Consider the following 23,175-nt stretch of genomic DNA (forward strand, 5'->3'; position numbering starts at 1 on the left):
AAATTATTGGGGAGAATAGTTACTGCTAAGACAGCTAATTCACAACAAATTTGGATCAAGCAAATTTCTATCAAATTTTTGATTAAAACGATTTAGAGATTACATATTATTTAGTCATACTTATTTTATCGCATTTTGCATACTACAATAATTGATTACCTGCAATTAAAAAGGGTAATTTGTTAAATGACTTTTGGACTGAATATTAAAATTTAACCAATAAATTTTTTGCTAGTTTCAGTGTTGATTTAATAAAAATAAATGAAACTTGGCCATATTGCAAAAAGAATCTTTCAAAAGGGCATTTTGAAAAACCTGAAATCTGCAGAAGTTTGAGAACCACAATCATAACGGTAGTTTCACTCCATCAGTTAAAGAGTTAAGGTTAAATATATAATTTTAGATCAAAAGTCTAGGATTTTGTAAAACTAAATCAGAATGATATTTTGATACTTTTCAGATTTATTTTTTTAAAACTAAACTGTATACATATATTATTAAACATAACATTTACAAGATCATTTTTTTTATAACTGAAAACCCAACTTATAAAAATTATTTGAACTTTATAGTACTCAAACCAAGGAAAGATTTTTTTAAACTGTTGCTATCAGCCCATTGTGAATCCAGATGCGAATCATCATCATCATTTTCCAATTTCTGGAAAGAAAAGAAAAAAAATGCCTTTATTAGGCGATTATTGCGACGCCATTAAAGAGTTCTGAAAACTAATAAAAAGTAAAAACCAACACAATTTTAAATAATTTAAAATATTAATGTGATAAGCATAGATATATGCATATATATATTCAAACAATTTCACTAGCAAATAAACAGTAGAATTTTTTTAAAAAAATTATTAAAAGATACCTTATTTTTCATACATTATCCCAAACTCATCAATTGTTAAAGGTTTCTTAACAATAATAATTGCTAAGTTTAGCTTGCTTTGTAGAAGAAATGAACTTTTAGAAATCGCTGTGTTAGCCTTTTTTACTTTCTCTTATATGAAGAGAAGGTATTGTAAACTTCAAAAAAATTTGAACTTGAGATTTCGAGGAATCTGAACATTTCATACCCCCTGGAGTTTGAAAAACACATTTTTGTCCTTATGTCTTTATGTAAACAGGATAATTTATAAATGCTTTAGGTTAAACAGATGAAATTTGATCATCTAAAATATAGATCTGTACCAAATTTGAAACAATCAAAGGGATGGCTGTCTGTCTGTACTTTAGTTTACATGGAAACTATATAATTCAAAAATTTAACAACATAAAATTGTGAACCAAATTTCATTTGCTTATCGTCTAAAATGTAAATTTGTACCAAGTTTTGAACTAAATCAGTAAATAAGTAATTTATTCATGTAGAAATATTTCATAGTTGTTTTAGTGTGTCATAATGTGGAAGGGGGAAAAAGAAAAAAAATGAAAATCTCGTTGTTAGTTGAATGGCAATATTTAAAAAATAAATGGAAATACAGCTTATTTTTTAGTTCAGGTATATATTCTTTCAGGTACTAGATAATATATCCATTTATCTACAAAATTTTAAGCAAATCATTTGATAAACCTCTTAACTGAAAGATTTTTGCTTTATACCTTTTTTTATACAAAAAAAAGGCCCTTTTGTCTAATTTTTGAAAAACTTTTAACTGGTATATTGGTTTCATAGATGTTCTTTCACAAAATTAATCCCAATCATAGTCACATAGCTTTAGTAAATGAAATTTGATTCACAATTTTATCGGCAAGAGTGTAAAAAAAAAAGTGTACTTCAGTACGAAAGAAAAATGTCAAACTAGAAGAATGATAACATAAAAGTGTTTAAAAAAGCTCTCGTCTTTTATTTGAATTCATCATTGCTTAGTTTTAGTTAACAGAATATAAAGGTTTATTCAAACCATACTTTAAACAGAAATCTACTCATTAAGTTAAAATAAGCCAAATCTTCATAGCTTGATACTCAACAATGGAATTTAAAAGGGAAAAAAAAAAAAAAAAAAAAAAAACCCAAGATAAAATAGCAGTAGCAACAATGAAAATGATATGGTTTTATTCACAACAATTAAAAATATTTTTTTTAAGTATATTTTACAATATTTTAAGTTAATTCTAGAATAAGGAATTTTACAACTAAATATCACTAAAAAGATGATTTTTTGAAATTTAAATTGGTGAAAAATCATTTTCGTGCAGAAATATATTCGGAAGTTACCGCGGGCATTCGCCAAAATCTCTCTTGCGTTTAATTAGTTTAAATTCTACTTAAAATTTTAAAAAATGGCCCAGACGTGAAACTTTTTTATTTTTTAAGTAATATATGTGCCAATTCGATGGTTGTAGACCCATCATTTCTGGTTTGTTAAATAGCAAACATACAGACACACATTCTGCTTTATTAATGGTAGATATCTCTGGGATTGCAATTTTGAAAATTTTAATAAGCATTCATCCGGACGAACCAGCTGTTCGGCAAAGGAGACCAGTATCTTAATAATCCTCAACATACAATTTTATTTATTTAATAATTTCCTATCGAATATTTATTGATCTCGACCAATCTAAAAAGATATGAGAATAGAACCTGGCAGTTTTTAATAAAACTTGGTCATAAAATAAAATAAAATTACTAATATTCATAATTGCCAAAATCTTCAGTACCTTTAATTCTTCATGGCGATGATGTTCTGCCATCATAAAATCCTTCCTTTGTTGTTAAGTTAAAGCTGATTCCTTAGCTGGTGTATCAGAACCTTTCTAGAAGATCAGAAAAAGTTTAATGTGGATTGAGTACTTTTTATATGATGAATTCATAATTTTTGACATTCTATAGACATACAGGGTGATTCAAAACTTATCGTTTAAATTTCGTGGGAAGGTAGGAATTTCTCAGGAAACTGATTTCACATAGGAAAGTATGACCGCAAACGTCATCTGCATGGACAAGTGAAGTGAACACAAGGAAATAATACAGTTAAGTGGTAACGAATGTGACTTTTATTCCAACAAGGTAAAGTACAAATTCACACTAAGTGCTCAGAATTGCGAGAATTTACATGAATACAGGATTCATAGCGCGTTGCAATGACCGCAATTCGCCTAGCATATCAAGGACAATGCCTGCGGCGGTCATTACTCGTGTAACAAGATCCATTTCAACGTCGACGAGGTCCTGTACACATGATTTTTCATGGCCATGCAAAAAAAGGAATCCATGGGCGACAATCTGGTGACCTGGGTGGCCCAGCCATCGGTCCACCTCTGCCGATCCATTGAGTTCCGAATGTTCGGTTCAGGTAACCATGCTCAACAACTGAGCTATGGTCTGGAGCTCCGTCATGTTGATACCACATAATTCGGCGGATATGCCGCAGGCATTGTCCGTTATATGCCACGAGTTTTTGAAAATGTTTAGAGGCCGATGCAAAGGCTTGTGAATTCCATGTTCGTGTAAATGGTCGTAATTTTGAGCACCTACTGGTAACGAATGTAATTTAACTTGTTGGAATAAAGATCACATTCATTACCACTAAACTTTACCATCCTTATGTTCACTTCACTTGTCCATTTTGCCCATGCAGATGAAGTTTGCGTCATACATTCCTATGTGTAATCTATTTCCTGAGAAATTCCTTACCTCCCCACGAAATTTGAACGATAAGTTTTGAATCCCCCTGTATTAAAAAAATTGAGGATGTTCCATTTCCTCTTTATAATACAATTTATCTTTTATTGTTGTGATTATGGAAAACAACATATACCATCACAGATACATTATTAAAACATACTAATGATTTCTAAGAATTATTTCGAGAAACCGAATACTTTCTAATTTATTCAATAAGTATTTCTTATTTTACTTGCATAAATAAGCACTAATTATTTTTTTCAGATTTCACAGTTGTTATACATGTTTATATAGATATGTGATGATATTTTAAAAATCTGATTGAAATCTCAATTGATTTCTTAATTTTTATTTTAATTTAGTCCATGTTAACTTCATTTTGAAATGTTGCCTGATTTCTTGATCCAATACCCACTTTTTATTTAATTATTTTTAACACATGCTCTAGAAAACTGATGACTTCAGGATTTTTACATGTTTCAAAAGAAGGGATAAAATTCCCTAAAGCTTACAATGTTCTTTTAGGAAATTGAATATTAGGTATCTTTAAATCTGCTTGTGTCAAAGAAATCTGTATCAAAATCTCATAGTAAAATAACTGAAGGGAAAATTTTCTGTTTCTTTTGCTTTTGTGTTGCGATATAGACTGGCGCATCTTCTACGACTTTTTCTCTGTACAAATTATGGAAATAAATTGAAGTTTAAAATTCTAAAAGTTCCATCTTCTCAGCCAAGCATCAGCTAAAACATATTTACATACACACACTTTAACAAAAAGTTTATTTTACAAACAACATGCCCATGAAACTGTTTTAAGCCTTAGAGCATTACAAAGAACTAAACAAAGTTAATAAATACCCTTTATTTTCTAATATATGACGCATGCAAAGAAAATGTATTGCAATCATCAAAAAATTCGAACTCGAGATTTTGAGGAATCTCTATGTTTCAGACCTCTGAAAAACAGACTTTTGGAATTATGTCTGTTTGTATATGTGGATGATAACTTTAAAATGCACTGAGCTAGATGAATGAAATTTGGTATATGATCTTAACACTAAATTTGTGAATTTTCTTTAAGGAATTCCTTTTAAGGAAATCTTTTTGCCTGGCTGTTTAAGTCGAAATGGATATGATAGCTAAAAATGAATACCAGAATAGAGCAAGACAGATAAAATTTAGCACACTGATTTAGCATATAAGTTGTAGATTTGTTTGTTTCAAAATTTGTAACAAAATCCATGAAAGGGGTTAACTCATTGAAAGGTCTCCAGTTTCACATGCAAGTAAATGCGATAAACTCAAAATTGAAATGACTTAATTATATATATATATATATATATATATATATATATATATATATATATATATATATATATATATATATATATATATATATATATATATATATATATATAAGAAAATTGGTATATGTGACCTCACAACTACAATTGCAGTTCTGTGTCAAATTTTGATTTCAATCAATAAAAAAAATGCGCCAAAATCACATAATCGATATTCCGGTTCTTGTCTGTTAACCACAACTCGGTGATTGATTGAAAATTTTTTTTGCAAAGCTCACATGCTAATAGGCTCTTCCATAAATGTTGTTTGCATGCATTTATAATATACAAATGCAAGATTTCTTTTCTATGTTATGAAGTACATAACTCTCAAGTGCAGAATTCAGAAAATAAAAATCTGAGCACTCAGCAAAATTTTATGGGAAGTGGTGTGAGGAATGACATCTTAATTAAAGACTATGCAAGAAAATTCTAGGGAAGAATTCTTTTGGAAATCTGTGTGAAACTTGAAAGACTATGCAGCTAATCCAGATGCAAAGCAGCAGGTCACAACCAATCCATTGTTTTTCAAGCTAATATGAATTGGGAACACAACTGAACTAATGCTCACTAATTTTGATAATGTCATTAACAATTAAAATGATACAAGTACAAAATCAAAATATAAACACATCACATATAGTTCAAAGTATCTTTTTCCCTCAAATTTTTTTTATCCTGTATTCCAATTGTAACTTTTGAGTATATATATATATAAAAAAAATATATCAAAATAAATTAATATTACAAATAAAGCTAATTTAAAGTAAATTAATTACCTTCTGCAATTTTACAACAATTTTACTTTTTTCATTCTTGCCAATGTAATCACTGAGAATTTTGCTAAGGTCAAGTTTTCTACTAGCCAACCATAGCTCAGTTCTATCTGGTTCTAGAATTTCTTTACTGGCCTGAAAGTACGCATAAATAAGATGGATAAGTGTGTGTTTTTTTCACATAAAAATAAAAAAAAAATGTTTGATATTAAGAAAAAAAAAAGCATTGCAAACATTTACAGAAAATAAAAAATGAACACAAAAACTGTTTTTTTTTCCATCCAATATCTTATATTCTTCAACATCCCCTTTTTTTGGTATTAAATAAAGTAAAATTTAGGATTAAAATACTAATTCAAATATTTCATCCTTGCTAAAACAGAAAATTATAACAAAACTAATACATTTCTCATTTTTTTTAATTGAAAAGCAATACAAATATGATAACAGATGAGAACAAAAAGAAAATTATTAAAACCACATGAGCCAAAAAATGAAATCCATTCTCTGATTGGTTACACTTTAAAAAAATAAAAATGAATATTGAGAGGGGGGGGGGAGGAATGAAAACGTATAGAAGATCAGATCATAATGATGAGTTACAGAAAATAAATACTGCCTCTTTTAATTTAGACTAAAATCCATGTTCTAAATAGTTTTAAAAACTCAATAAACTCTAGAGACACTATGTTTCAGAACTAAGAAAATAATTTCTGAGCTGATAAATAATTTATGTTTGCATTAAATTTCTTCCATGTTATTTAAATTTTTAAAAAAAATGTAAAAAAACTGAAATGAGAAAAAAAAATAATAAAGGAAATTCACATAACTGAGTTAATTTGATATAATTCTTTCACCCTTATCAATATTCAATTTCTTTGTGAAGTATAATTTTTACTTCAAAATTAGATTTTTGATGCAGCTATTAAATATATTCTAAAAAATTTTATTTCCCCAAAAAATACAAGGTTCATTTGTTTATTAAGGAAATTTTAAAAGAACAGATAATTATTGATGATTTAAAATAATTTTATTTAAAATCATTATATATTATTTGAAATTAGTCAAAAATTAAGTTCCTTGATAATAGGTTATCCAATCAATTTGAAATAAAAACCATTTAAATTCACAGAGGTCATTCTATAACTTAAAAATATGATACTACATGATATCCTTGGTGTAGTTTTCTATTTATTATATTCTGGAGTTGTCCTTAACCAATTATAGAAGCTTACACTAGAAATTTAGTGAAAAATCAAAAGTTTAGTTGTTTAAAGTTGCTGCATTTGGTATATATATGGGAGCTGTCATAGCTACAGAAAAGAACAGAATTTTCTCTAGAGTTAGTAAGTCCTGCTTTACACATTTATTATCATGTGAGACATGATGTTGTTTTGGTTAGGGGTCGTGAAGCTCGAAATCGCATAGGCAATGAATAAAGCATAAACGGCAATTTTCATCTTCATCTTTTAATCGCATATAATTTTTACCAGCTTTTACCAATATTGCATTATTATGCTTCTTTGAAAGCAGATGCGTTTTTAAAAGGTTGACCTGCTTTTACCAGTGTTGCTTTATTATTACGCATGTTTCTTTGACAGCAGATGCGTTTTTAAAAGGTTGACGTGGAATAAGGTGACCATTTTTTTTTTTAACCTGAAACCAGGACAACATGAATTTTGACCAGCCACGCCCAAATTTTATAAATTTTTATCAAAAATTCACCCAACGGCCAACCTGTATACCTAAGTAAATAAAAAACTTTTAGATATCAAAAAATGTTGCGTTTATTTAAACACAAGAAATGTGAACACTAAAATATGATTTTACAATATAAAAATAAAACATAATAAACATAACATGATAAGCCATACCTATTATAATAACATAATAAAACATAAGGAGTTATTTAATTTAGTTTGTTTTTTTTTATATTTTTCTGAGGAGTGAATTGCTTTTAACAAATTTTTGTTTTCCTGTATATTTTCATAGAATTCCATGCAGGTTGCATTTAAATTATTTTTGACAATCAACAAGGATTTCAAAGTTTCCACTTTCAATTGGGTTTTCTCGCTAGTCCAGATGTTGTTTAATAAAGAAAAAACCCGTTCGGTCGGAGCATTTGTTCCTGGCATACAGAGACAATACTCTACCAATTTGCCAATATTATTGGACACATCATTTTCTTTAAAGGTTTTAAAAATTTCAATCCACCTATCTGATACCGAAACACAATTTTGTTTCCAATGCCCAAGTTTCTTATCTGTGGTGTAGCGCTGAATGAAACAGATTTCATCTAAGAGCTCAATTAAATTTATTTCCGGATAATGTTGAATTAAATAGTCACTGCATACTTGAACCATTTGATGCGTAGGTTTCATGTTTAATGTAATCCAATTAAACTTCTCGATTCCCTCAAAATGGCCTTCCCATTCTTCCAGATACTGAAAACATGTACTGTAAAATTCCACCACTTTTTCTTTGAAAATATTCGATTTAACTAAGCCGTCTTCTTCTAGCTTTTTTAAATTTTGTCGAACTTGCAGGGGCAGAAACACACTTGCTATCCTGTCAGCAATTTTGGCTTTAAGGTCTTTATAAATGATATTTGTTTCCAACATAGAAATATCTTGTCCTTCTATCTTTAAAACCGTGTTATGAAACATTGACGACACATTATAGAGAAAGAAAAGCCAAGATTCGGTTTCTGGATTCTCAAAATAATTTTTAATTGTCGGAATTTTTTCATTAGACGCAAAATACGATTTTAATGCAGGAAATATTTCCAACACGCGCTCAATAGCTGGTCGTAACACTAACCACCGCGTAGCACTGTAACCCAAAAGTTTTTAATATTCTATGTCTACAAAATTACAAAATTCTTTTAATTCACTGATGCGCACAGTATAAATGTATAAGTAAGAGTAAATCTTGATAATTAAAGTTTGTATATCAATTGGAAAGCAGTCCGCCGCGGTTTGTATAGAATTGTTTAAAGATGCGTTGAGCAACCAATTCCCACAAGCTCCCGTCCGTCCATAGTAGCTTTTAGCTTGGTAAAAATATTATTTTTTCCGGCTCTTCGCATGCCTCCAAAGTTAGTGTTGGTGTTGTCGGCACAAAACCCTAATATCTTTCTTTCTAAATTATGTTTTTTTAAGACCTCTACAATATATTCGGTAACTATGTCAGACGTTTCTCCTGGCAAATCCTTTACTTCAATAATTTTTACCTGTATTCCATTCTTGTATGAAAAATATCTGACAAGTAAAGGAATAAGTTTAATTTCTTTGTGATTTGAGGCGTCTGAATACACTGATATAAAACTTACGTTTCTCAAATCTTCATCCAATATTTGATTTGCATAAGGGACAAGTACATCGGTGATTATAGCTTCGCATTTGGTCTTAGAGCATGTGAATTTAGCATCGAAATATGCCTTAATAAGTTTACAGGTACAGTCCATTGATCGAAAAGATTGATTATGCATAACTGTATGATATGCCCACAAACCTTCAACTGCAGCTATTTTCTTCTCGGGAGTTTCAAATTCTTTTTTCTTAAAATATGATGTCATACTCGAACTTGCAATTGCTGCTGACACTGCTCGTTTGTGTTTAACTGTTTTTATGTGGTTTTCAATGTCGCTTTTTCCACTATTTGCAATAGAAAACGTACTTCTACATTTTTCACAATATACTTCACTAGGATCAATATTATTACTTTCTTTAATAAATGTATATTTTAATTTTAAATCATCATTAAATGCGCACTTTCTTCGTTTTGCCGCCATGATAATAATAAGGTAGGTACATCAAAGTAGTTAGTACATCAGACCACCACTGGCTTGTATGACGTCGTGGCGGTCCTGCTCATGCGACACCTGACGATATCACATGGAATTATCAGGGTTGCCAGTTCTAATTTTATTATTTTTATTTTATTACTTTTTTGTTTTAATGTTTTCTAATATAAAACCAGTACTTTTCGTGTACTGGTTTTGTTTAATGACTAACCAGGACTTATGCCCTGAAAACTAGTACTGTACTGGTAAAATCAGTACGAATGGTCACCTTAACGTAGAACTATGGCGTTATAGCTGCTATTTCATTTCAAAATCGGTCGGGCTCTAAAAATTTGTTTGCCAGCTTGAAAAATTGAAAATGAAAGTTTAAAAAAATTATCATTCTATAGAGAGAGAGAGAGATAGAGAAGTCACGTGATTATTTCAAACTGTATTAACTGGTTGATGACTTAAATTAATTAAGACAAATAATGACTTTAAAATGATAATGTTGTCACATGATAACTTGAAGTTTGCGATCGTAGATTTCATTTAAATTTTTATTCAATTTATTATAAATTTTTTTCAGTAAGTTTCTGATTGATTTAACAGCATATATAAAAATTCGCAATGTGAAAAAAATTTGTTTAGACGAAGTATTTTTTCCCCCATGTTTGAAGTAAACAAAGAAATAATATTTCATTTTCAAATCATTTGAAAAAATTTGATCAAACTCCATGTTTTAAATATAGTAAGTAATAATTATTTTTTAAAAATATAGTTCTATCGGTATGCTTTTTTTTTGTTTGTTTGTATGTATGTGGACATAAAAGTTTAAAAAAAAAAACTTTAATAATAAACTGTAACCAAACCAAAGTCAAAACTGGAGAAAAATTAAAATGAAATCTACGGTCGTAAATTTCAAGTTATCATGCGAGAACATTATTATTTTTTAAGTCATTATTTGTCTTTGTTAATTTAAGTCATTAGCCAGTTTAAACCGGTTTGAAACAATCACGAGACTTCTCTGTCGGTCTCTCTCTCTCTCTATCTATCTATCTATCTATATATATATATAAGATAATTTTTTAAAACTTTTATTTTCAGATTTTTTTAAACTTTTATTTTCAATTTTTCTAGCTATCAAACAAAGTTTTGGAGCTCGACCAATTTTGAGATGAAATAACAGCTGTGATGTCATAGTTCTACGTCAACCTTTTAAAAACGGATTTGCTGTCAAAGAAGCATACGTAATAATAAAGCAATACTGATAAAAGTAGGTCGACCTTTTAAAAACGCATCTGCTTTCAAAGAAGCATACTTAATATTAATGCAATACTGGTAAAAGCAGGTAAAAAAAAATATGCAATTAAAAGATGATGATGAAAATTGCCATTTCTGCGTTATTCATTGCCTATGCGATTTCGAGCTTCAAAACTCCCTAACCAAAACAACATCATGATCTCACATTTTATATATATATATATATATATATATATATATATATATATATATATATATATATATATATATATATATATATATATATATATATATATATATATATATATAAGATGGGTGAAATAATATATGGTCAAAATTGTAGATCTGTATCAAATTTTGGATCAAAATGGATAATAAAAGAAATTTCATCTCAAAATGCATGCTTAATTACCTATATTGAAGATAGTATATATATGTCTATATTTTCTGTATTGAAGATTAATTTAAAATGCACCATATTGTCTTAATATAAAAGGTATATAGGGTAAAACAGTCCTTAATATTAAAACACAGAAATAGGTACCAACTGAGTTCATATAAACAAAACAAAAACCAGAGTAATTTCATTTGAAATATATTTTTTGAACATTTTGATGATAGTGCAAACAAAATTATAAAAAATAAATATTTCAAAACTTGAAAAAAAAACATATATTAACCATTCTGTTTCAGCAATTGAAATCTATATATATATATATATATATATCAATAAGAATTTTTTATATCTTAAAATGATCCAGTGAGGTTAAATATTCTTCAAAACATTGATTATAATTATATTTTTAAAACTAAACAAGTAATATAAAAAATTTTTTTAAGTCGATTCCTATTTAGGTCAACAAAGAACAAATTTATTTTAGTTACATTTATTAAATAATTACAATTAAAATATGTATATACATATGACAGAATCATAATATTAAATGGCAAAATAGAAAGAAAATTTCCTTGCAAAATTCAAAATATTTATTTTTTGATATGAGTGTGAATTGAATCGGGAATAAAATGTTGCCAGCTAGGAAAAGAGAAACTTGTTTCGAAATATAAATAGAAAAAAAAACCCTGTTAAAACTCTATTTAAAGTATTAAAAATTAATTAAATTTAATTAATGAATTAATATTTGAAAAAACTGTATTAATATTAAGTGTTATCTACAAGTTTAAAAAAAAGTATCTGAACTTGAGTGGAAGAATAAAAAGTATTTTACTTACGAATATAGGGAGAGTGTGAACTAATAGTAGGAATTTAAAAAAAGTAATTATTTTGTAATCTAATTTTCACCAAATCAGTTATCTCTAGAGTTTTATTAAATTTAAACTATTATATATAGAGTTAAAATTCTATTTATTAGTCAAAAATAATATTTCACATTTTAATGAGCACTAATAATAAAAATTAGAATGATTTTTAATTATTTCTGAAAATTACTCAAAGATAATCTTCAGAGCAATAAATAATTCTTGTAAAATATGATAGAAACATCAGTAATACCTGAGTACCTGAAAGATCTTCTTTCCCTTCAAGTTCTTGACTTATTATTTCATACGATGGAAGTCCCATTGGATAGCAGATTTTTACTGCACCACACAGTATATGTAATGTGTCTTCAATGTCAGCAATAGTCAAGCAAATTCCAGCATCTATCATTATCTAAAACAGCAAGCAATTAATTTCATTTGAATAATAATTCATTTTAAGTTTAAAATGAAATAAACAAAAACTTAATGAAAACAATAAACTGGGGTGAGGGGTGGGGGTGGAATTACACCACTTTCACAAAAAAGATAAGACATAGTAAAAAAAAAAATTATAGTAAATAACTAGACCATAATAAAATAATGCATTGTATAATTTAAAATAAAACAAATCAAATGATAACAAAGAAAAATATGGAAAACTTAATCTAAGCATTCCTCCATATTTTCAAAAATCAAAGATACAAAGAAAATCATAACTAAATTATAAACAATAAATAATCCACTAAATAAAGTTCATGAGTCAACAATTGCCATAACCAGGGTTATCACTCAAATTTGGGGAAAAAATTCCTTATGTTTTCCCTGTACTACTTATACACAAAAACGAGGAAATGCTTGAATAACACTCATGTGTTAGTTATAATGCAATATGATTTTAAGGAATGGAAAAAGCAAAGAAAGGAAGCAAAATTTAACAATATTCGAAATAATAACATATTAAAAGAAGATAAAGAATAATACCATATTTTATATTTACATAAAAAAACAATTTACTTATTAATTTAGAATTTAGCAAAACAAAATTTATATATTAAGGGAGGAATATATTATCTCTCATGTTCTTAAACTGTAAGTCACACAAAATTAAGAATTGGGTGAAATAAAATACAAAACAATTTTGTTATTATGATACAAATCATTCAATAATTACTTAATAATAAAGCATTACAATGCACGATTACTGTTTTTATTCATTCATTTTTACCAATACAAGTATTTCGGCATCAATTTCTGCAGATTCTTTCAGCCATCAGTTTCATACAGCTTATCCTTAACAAATAAGGTATAGGACATTTTTGAGCGGCCTAACGTACAATTTTTAACAATTTCACTTTCAGTCACCATATGCAAAAATAATTCCAATATCATTGCATGCCTAAATGGACGAATGTGATGCAACAAGTTTTAAATCCCATAAAATTTCAGCTTTAAATTATTATTCTAAAGTTATAATAATTAAAATTATTCTTTAAATTATTTTCTTTGAAATAAAAAGTTCAAAATCGATCGGACATTCAATATGACGTTTTCAGATTTGACATGTCATCTTTTCCTGTATTCTTTTAATCTAACATTAATGATGAATCTTTGGAACTGGCAGGCAAGTCTTATATGTTTAACTTTTTTTGGCATGACTAATACACAGTTTCTCAAATAATAAATAAATAACTCAAGTATGGTAGACGAAACAATACTGCGCTGCTTCCGCAGATTGAAATGTTCCCACTAGAGAAATGTATTCCATTCTTTCACGCTGTTACAAAGTCTCGCGCATGCTCATTAGCTACAATTCGGGAATCTCATCGATAAAGAAACAAAGCAAATCGAAACTGGACTAATCTATACAGAAAAAAAAAAAAGAGAATAGAAAAGGGAAGAGTTTACGTATTACACAATCGCGAAAGGTATTGTTTCGTTTTTGGAAGTTAAAGCAACATTTTTTTGTTCTTGCAATCTTTATAAAGATCGGCACTTTTTAGATGGGAAAAAAATAACTAAGAAGCTTAAAATTCCATGTATTCTCCAGGTTTTCACGAAAAGTTTCAAATTTCTCTGCATTTTCTCGGTTTTTTTTAGACGATTTTTAAATTCCCTGTGTTTTCAAGGTTTTCCAGGTTCTGCCGGTGGCGTGGCAACCATGTATAATTTAGAAAAGAAATTCATAACTGTAAACTTAAGTCAATCCCATTAATGTCTTAATTCAAAGCAACACATGGGCTATTTGGGGAGGGATCACATAATTTTGAACTAGAACCTATCAATAAACTTCCACTCCATACTATCAGGAAAAGGTTAGACAGTATCATATTTAAAAAAGAACAAAAACAAAATACGTGGTGAAATTTTGTTCTTGAATCTAAACTGCTCCAGCTAAAAGGCTAAGAACTTTTCATCACACCAATAGTGGCACTTTCATAATTATAATAATCAACAATAATAATAAAAAAAACTTCTTGGGGTTTCAACTTAAAATAATTATAAGTGTTTAAGCTAATATATGCTGTTTATTGATATGGGTATTATTATATGTAATACCCATCTCCATTATTGGGAGAGTAGATAAAATACCAAATACAGCCTAACAACTTCAAAATTTTCATAAAGCACTCAAGAAAGCACAAAAATGTAAATTACATTAATTGGTAAAATGCTTCTATATTTCTTACTAAATTCAGAAGAAGCTTAATTATTAAGAATTAAAAGAAGCACCCACTGGGATTTTACTCTTTAAAATCTCATTATACAAATTGATTAGAATGAATCACATTCAGCACTATAGTTGTAAGTACTCATCTTAGACAGCAAGATTATTTGCAATAATACTAATAATAATACATTCTGAGAGTATTAGCATTCTGAAAGTATTAACTCAAATCTGGAAAGAAAAATTCCCTCTGCTTTTACATATATTCAAAGTACAAGGAAATGCGCAAATAGCACTCATGTTCTAGTTATAATGGAATATGGTTTTAAGGAATGGAAAAAGCAAGGAAAGCGAGCAATAATTTAATATTATTCAAAATAATAGCATATTAAAAGAAGGTTTATACTTACTTACAGAAAGAAAAAAAAAAAACCAATTTATTTTTATTTACTATCTAGAATTTAACAAAGCGAAATTTATACATTAAGGGAGGTAGGATATATTACTTCACAAGCTTTCTAATTGTAAGTCACACAAAATAAAGAACTCGGGTGAAATAAAACACAAAAAATTTATGCTATCATGATACAAATCATTTAATGATCACTTAACAACAAAAAAAAAAAAAACCATTATAAAGCATGATTTTTTAAAATCTATTTATTCATTTTTGATAATTCAAGTATGTGGGAATCAATTTCTGCAACTTCTGCACATTTTTCAACCATCAGTTTCATCGAGCTAATGGACCTAATCCATAACAAATAAGAAACAACATTTCTGTAAGGTCTAACATACATTTTTTTCAGCTATTTCACTTTCAATGAATATATGTGAAAATATTTCAAATATATCATTAAATGAATTAAAAGACGAATGTGATGCAACAAGTTTTAATCCCCATAAAAATTCAGCTTTAAATTATTGTTTTTGAACTAAAATGTTCGAAATCGGAGATTTCCCCAGAGAGATGTATTTTAATCTTTCGAATAATTGCAGAAATCTCGCGCATGCTCATTAGCTGAAATTCGGGAATTTCATGAATAAAGAAAAACTGTCTTGCAAATCGAAACTGAAATCACCTACACAGAAAAAAAAGCAGAGTGTGAAAAGGGATGAGTTCCCGGATTACATTACCGCAAATGGTATTGTTTCATTTCAGAAGCTATGACTATGATCTTTTATTCTTGCAATCGTTAGAGATCGGCATTTTTAGTTGGGAAAAAATAATTAAGAAACTCAAAATTATCTGCATTTTCTCGGTTTTCTTTAGAGGATTTTTAAATTCCCTGTGTTTTCTCGGTTTTCTCTGTTCTCCCGGTGGCATGGTAATCCTGATTAAGTATTATTTATATTAAAAATTCATATAAAATTGATTTGCAACAATTTATAGTTAGAAAATATTTAAAGATCCCAAAATGGAATTAAAATCGAATGTTATGATTTATAATATATATAATGTTTAATTCTAAACAAAGAAAGAATCAGATTTTCCTCCCTCAGTTAGTGTGAAATTAAAATGGAAATCAAGAGCTAATATCAAAATTTTATTATATTAAAATTATAAGAATATTTTACATTTATAGTACCATGTTAATTCAATATTACTTTTGTTCTAATATACTGTACCATGAACTGTAACAAAATAATATATTCATTGAGTTTTATAATTATTAAAATGTTATCCATCATATATAAATCCTCCAATAAAGGTGTTTCATAGTTATAGTTTTATAGAGAATTAGTTTATAAAAAAAACTTATAAACATCTTATTGAATTTTCATAAATATTTCATTAAATATTGAATCTTAAATATAATGAATTAATTTTCATATCAACAATAAATAGAGAAAAAATGAAACATAAAATAATTAACCTGAGAAATTCTTGTTTTAGCTTCAGCGGTAGTTTTTGTCAGAATTTCAGCATGCTTTTCTTTTGGTGCTGAAAAATTCATTTGAGCATTTTCAAATAATAACTCAGAGAAAGATAAAATAAATGCAGTTAATATAATTAAATAAAAAACAACCATATTTTAAAATATCAGTATATTGATAATTTTAAATGAATTAAAGTACACAAATAATTTTTGGAGGGAGGAAGATGGGGGAGAGTGGGATAAAATTTTTATTTCTAAATATGGATCTAAATGCTTTAAAAACCAATAAAAAATAATAAATTTGTTAAAACATTTAATTTACATCAGTAGAAAATTCAAAAATCAATTTTAAACATAATAACAAAGAGAAGAATTCAATAAATATCTCACATGACAGTTTACATTTTCCAACATTACTCCATTGTTTGTGGAAGTAGATAGATTTTGATATTTGAAATTCATAAACAACATCTTTTTAATATCTTGGAAGAATTCAATGATTAAAAGTAAATTTTATTTTAATCTTTATTTTAATTTAATTTAATTTTAAATTAATTTTTTTAATTTAATAAAATAAAATAAAATAAAATTTTATTTTATTAAAATTAACTTGATATTTTTAATAAATAATACTATATATATTTTTTAATCTTATATATTTACAAAAAAGTTTTTTTCATGTTTAATATAAAGAAGTGAGAACGTTTTTCATTCACCACCTAATTTTTTCTTAATTTAAAATTTAAGAAAGCTTGGTTAAAAGTGAAAAAGAAAGAGCAACATAAAAAAATGATAGTGCTTATTTATAAGAATAAAAGGCAGATAATGCTAAATTTATTTATTTCAAAATAGAAAGATATTTTTTTTAGCTTATAATTTCAATTTTATCTTCGACATAAAGGCTTAAAAACATTATATATGAATGGATCAAAAACAAAGATTTAATTAAAGCATTTAACTGTAATATAATTAATTTATCTCACTCACATTTATACATAAATGTAAATAGGAGATAATCTGTGTAAAAGAGAAGTTCAGTGTTTTGATTATAATTTCTTTATAAATATTTATACAATTTAAAATTATTATAGCAAGAACAAGAGTATGGCCATTGCCCTTCAACCAAAACCAAGAGAATAGATAGAATTGAAATCATCGTAATATTTGTTTGGTAAGAAGAATTAAAAGTAATACAGATGAATAAATCAGAAATATACAAGTAACTGACATATTTCATTTAAAAAAGATTTATCACAACATTGTATATACAATGACTGAAGTCACAACTAATTTTAATATTTATGGGGGGAAAAAAAAGTGAATGTGGAATTTTACCTAAACCATTCCTCCTTCCCATAGGGTCATGGTTAATTACATAATCGGATGGAGTAAGATTCTTTTGAGCCCATTCATCCTTTAAAACCATTTCTGATATCTGCCCTGCTGTCAAACCTTGCATATTTGGAGGAAGGCTTACACCATATTTTGACAATTCTTCAATTTCTGTATTGAAAAAAAAATCATATATATAAAAATAAAATCACATATAAATAAATAACATTGAAGAAGTTACCTTAATTGTTTTGAATATGATACAAAATTAACAGTTACATACAAGATGGTACATGATTGAAAGTTAAAATCTTTACTTTTTGTTAAAATTTTTTAGTGGAGTAGAAAAATCATAATTATAAAAAATAATTGCAATTTTTCATTAATATAAACCTGTTAAACCCCACAAAAACATGTTAAATAGGTGACTTTTTTACTGAATTCTTTCTTTCTTTTTTTTTTCAGTTGCATTTGCAACTTTCTTTTTTCAGTTGCATTTTTGTCAGGTTAACTACTGATAAAATGTATTACACTGTTAAAGCTTTTGCGTAGACAAAGACAATTTTTAAAAAAATTATTAATAATAATAATAAAAGTGAACATTTTAAATATATATAATACACATGAAAATATCTTCTAATATATATTTTTTTCTAGAATTTGTTTATTCAATAACTGCAAACAATAAAAAATATTTTTGAAATAATGCATAATGTAGATAATGAATAAACAAATACATTATGATATATTTAAAAAAATATTTGTTTATGCAATTATGTGACTTGATTCTGTAATCATATTATAAAATAAAATAATAATGTTTATTGATTCCTGAAGTTATTTCTCAAACATAACTACCTTAAAACATTGCTACAATTACTGATCAAATATTACACTTAAATAATGAGAGTCGATGAGAAAAGTTTCCAGTAAAAAAAAAAAAAAACATAATTATTATATTTGCATATTTTTTTTTGAATAAATTTTTAACCAAAATTTGATGCATTACACTGATTATTACATTTACTGACAAAAAAGTTAAGCCAATAATAATTATTTAAAAAAAAAAATCCATGTTTTATGTAGTATCAGTCCGTTAAAACAAAAAGTTAGTTTAGTAATTATATCAGATATAATTTATAAAAAAGGGTGGTAGTTGAATTTTCTTTTCACTTCTAAACTACACAAAATAAAAAAATGAATAAATTCCATACTAAATTAGATAAGGAAACTTGTTTATCATTTCAAAAGGGTTTCTTAAAAAATATTGAATTAAAAATTTGTAAAAATAAATAAATAATTGAGACTTGATAAGTTCTTAATAGCATAAGTGAATATTTCAAACTTTAGTATACAATAAAACACACTGTGAAAGTCAAACCTCTAGTAAGCTCTAAAAATGTTTCAGAAAAATTTTAAAAACTTGTGTAATATATATATATATATATATATATATATATATATATATATATAAAAGCAGCAAAATTTAAACACAAGTCATAAAATATGAATATAATTTTAAAAAGATACTATATATTTTCATATTTTAATCAATAATTTTTTAAACTTCCTCTTAAATGAAATTAAATGAGCCAGTTTACATATAGACACTTTAATCTCATAGAAACATAGACACATTTTTGTTAACAGGTGCAAATGATAAATTGCTAAATATTAATAATTTGATAAATTGCCAAAAACAGCATTTTTTTATTTCTACAGTTCACATTTCTTAAATTCTCTTCCTTTCAACAAACACAGTCACCCACACTTTGAAATTTGCTGTACAAGAATTTTTCTTCCTACTTATTTTTTAAATAAAAAAATAAAATGGCATGGATAATAAGACTTAAATAATTTGCTGTCTTACATATAATAGACTTTTAAAAAACAGCAGATGTATGAATTAAAGTGCCTTAAATTTGCAAAAGTTAAAACTATCATTGTTAACATCTGACATTTTACTTTATAGTGGTATGCCGAGAAAATTCCAACCGCTTTACCAGCTTGGCAAAATATTTGCCCTTATGGTTACAGGTTTGAAAGTCACTTTTCTTTTTATTTCATTATATATACAGATTATTATATTTTATATAATTATTTTAAGAAAAAATTACATTTATGGCTCATACAAGGATTAAATTCTATTTTGAAATTCAGAGCATTTGCTTTTTTAAAAAGAATAAAAAGCACTGAAATAAGTTTATTTAACATAATATGTATGATCTATCTTAATTCACACCAGCGATATCACCATCCAATTAAAAAAAAGATTTAATTTTTGATAAGTGCAAACATTGTAATTTTTTATTTTAAGAGTTTAAATCTCTCATCAAAGAGCAGATATCTGAAACATGAGCATTCACCTTAGAATCACCTAAAAATCAGAAATTCTCTAGAATACAAAAATTTGAAAATATTTTCCTTTAATATTAGATAAAATAAAATTCCAATTAATTATATCAATATTTAATTTAATTCTTAATTTTTTTCAGATAAAAACATGTGATCAAAATAGTTCACTGAACATATGCACAGTGAAATATTTTGAACAAAACATCCATGGAATATTATTTCACATAGGAAATTAACAGATATGAAATCAAAGAAACTGCAAGATTATCAAAGCATTAGATTAGTAGAGTTCATAAAAAATACATGTTAATAGCAATATTTTTTGAACAAAATACATCTAAATGAAAATTAGTTTTCTAAAACATTATATACTAATTTACAAATAAATGGCACTGTATGTCTGTTACTATTATATATATATATCATACTATTTATAGTGTATAATATACTTGTTTTCCCTAGCATTCTCCCACTAACTCTTTTGAAAATTATAGAGACCACTGTTCTTCCCTCTTTATCTACTAACTACATTTTATCCTTGGCAGAGTTCGGCGAAAAATCTGTAGAGTTTTTTCAAAAAATGCGACACACAAACGTATAATAACATGACGTCAAGCTTTTCAAAATCTAGACTTCATCAAAACACGATTCACATCTTTAACAGTCACAAATACTTCCCGTAAGTTTATTTAAAAACACACACAGCAAAAATAAAACATAAAAAGGTCTATTACCATAGCATAGTCTCTGAATTTTCAGTTTCCCATTGTGTATTTGTACAAGAGATTTGAAAAGATCGCGTATGTTGTCACTAGTTTGGGTTTCAAACCAAAATAAGCTCTGATCTTCCTTTTTAACATGTAATTTTACCATAATTAACAAAAAGAAACGACAAACTCTTTAACAAGGATATACTTCAGGGGAAAAAAAAACTACATTAAATATATTTCGTAGCTTGAATTTTATTGAAACATAAACATTCAATTTCAAAATTAAAGCACGGTAACTATGGTAACATTCCCAATTACAGTTAGAATTGGAGATTGCTCTCTCCTTGTTTTAATTTTTAAGCTTCTATTATTTTATTTCTCGTCACACTAGAATATTGAATACAGAGAAATTAAAAATTCCCGTATTCATTGAATTAATTAATTAGACTCCTAAAAGTTTATGCTGCGGGACATTAGGCGATGTTTTACTTTGAAAATTAAATAACATCCTTGTAACTCAGCCCAAAAAACTTTTCCCATTACTGGTTTCTTAAGGTTTGAAATTTTGAACAAGACAAGGAATTTATATACGAGTTATCTTCTCAAATGCAGTGTTAAATGGTAAAGTGTGTGTGTGTGTGTGTGTGTGTGTGCGTGCGTGCGTGCGTGTTCTTTAAAGCTGCAGAGTTGCAGTGTGATACTTGATTCTTCGGGAATTGCAAAAGGGAAACAACTTTTTGTGAAAAGTGGAAAAAAATCTCATTGGAATTTTCTGCTGAAAAATGCATAATGCTGTGTTCATTTTACACAATGAACCTTTTAATACTCCACAAATTTTTTAAAAACGTTTTTAGGACTGAATGTGCCGCTTTCGAGATATCTAGAAAAAACTGAAAGAATACATTTTCTGATTGACCAGGAACTGATGTGGTGACTTCTACTTGTAATTTATTCGTGTAATCAACTTTTTTTTATTGGTGTAACTTACATTGACACTTTTTGGCACGCTTTATGCTTAAACTCATAATATAGTGAGCAATAGAATCAAATGTGCATTTTTATTCATTTTTACTTTGACTAAATGTGGTCAAATTTTCATATAGATATAAATTTTGGTGTAATCATCTAATTATTTGCATTTTTAAACTGTCACTTTCAATTGCATGTGAACAAACAGACAGATAGAGATTAAACTCATTGATGAATTTCGTCCTAAATTTGATACAAGTCTACAAGATTTAATTAGTACTAGATCCCATTTCATCTGTTTAACCTCCTATATTTTGAAATTATTATGTTCTCATACATAAGGATGAATAGAACAAGTACTGTAAAAAAAAAAAAAAATTAAGTCAATTCCTCTTTTCGTAAGAATTGAACTCGTATTTTTCACTTTCACGTGAGAAATACGGAGAACCTTGTATTTTACCGACTGAGCTACTGCCTGTTGACTTCAATTTACATTTCAAATTGTTAAAACTCTATTTAGATTATTAAAAATTAATTAAATTTAATAGTTAATGAATTAATATTTGAAAAAACTGTATTAACATCAAGTACCATCCACTACATGTTTAAAAAAATGTATTTGAACTCGAGTGGAAGAATAAAAAGTATTTTATTAACGATTGAAAATTTGAACAAGATATATAAATATATATAGGGAGAGTGTGAATTAAATTGGAAAAATAGAACTGGCCGTTGACAGATATCACGCTAAATTTGTTAGAAATCTGCAGTTTTGATGTAAAGATCTGATGTCTAATTTATTTTGTGTAGTTCTTTTATAATTTGTATTATTATGATCATCGAGAGTCAGATACCATTAGATTTATAAATATTTTTTTTTAGATGCAAGAAGGTCTGATGTAAAAAGATTCATAAAAGTATCAAGATTATGTTTTTTAATATCGTATGCAAAATAATAGAGGTAAATGTGTATAATAAAATGAAAGAAAATTAGCGAGAACGTATAACACAAAGAACATAGCAGCATAAGGTTTTAGTGCGAGTGTTATGGTTATAAAAATTTCAAGTTTAAAAAGGCTTTGCTAAGAATAGAGATGCATAATCCACGATTTTTTGAATAACAAATAATATTGCTATTGTTATTTTTAAATATGCGTTCCAAATATCTGTTATTTCAATCATATTATTAATTAAAAATTATTACT

The 23,175-nt window shown here is 27.0% G+C and overlaps 1 protein-coding gene across 1 annotated transcript; it reads right to left on the reverse strand.

The window, feature by feature from the left end:
- Window positions 1-444: 444 nt before the first annotated feature.
- On the reverse strand, window positions 445-21,293 carry LOC129958769 (cilia- and flagella-associated protein 298-like). The gene is made up of 7 exons (XM_056071443.1): window positions 21,026-21,293; window positions 17,940-18,107; window positions 16,602-16,669; window positions 12,313-12,471; window positions 5,756-5,887; window positions 2,667-2,762; window positions 445-660 (listed from the first exon to the last, which is right to left on the reverse strand). The coding sequence occupies exons 1-6, from the start codon at window positions 21,162-21,164 to the stop codon at window positions 2,721-2,723; spliced, it is 708 nt and encodes a 235-aa protein (XP_055927418.1). The 5' UTR covers window positions 21,165-21,293; the 3' UTR covers window positions 445-660; window positions 2,667-2,720.
- Window positions 21,294-23,175: the final 1,882 nt, after the last annotated feature.

This window comes from Argiope bruennichi, chromosome X1, assembly GCF_947563725.1.
Source record: "Argiope bruennichi chromosome X1, qqArgBrue1.1, whole genome shotgun sequence".
In the NCBI taxonomy this organism is placed as follows: domain Eukaryota; kingdom Metazoa; phylum Arthropoda; class Arachnida; order Araneae; family Araneidae; genus Argiope; species Argiope bruennichi.

Bases quoted from the DNA above. Each gene is read 5' to 3' on its own strand.
- LOC129958769 (XM_056071443.1), bottom strand. From the start codon at position 21,164: ATGGTAAAATTACATGTTAAAAAGGAAGATCAGAGCTTATTTTGGTTT. The intron at 18,108-21,025 runs GTAATAGACCTT...TTTTCAATACAG, and splicing joins AATTCAGAGACTATGCTATG to AAATTGAAGAATTGTCAAAA. The intron at 12,472-16,601 runs GTTAATTATTTT...TTGCTGTTTTAG, and splicing joins CTAAAACAAGAATTTCTCAG to ATAATGATAGATGCTGGAAT.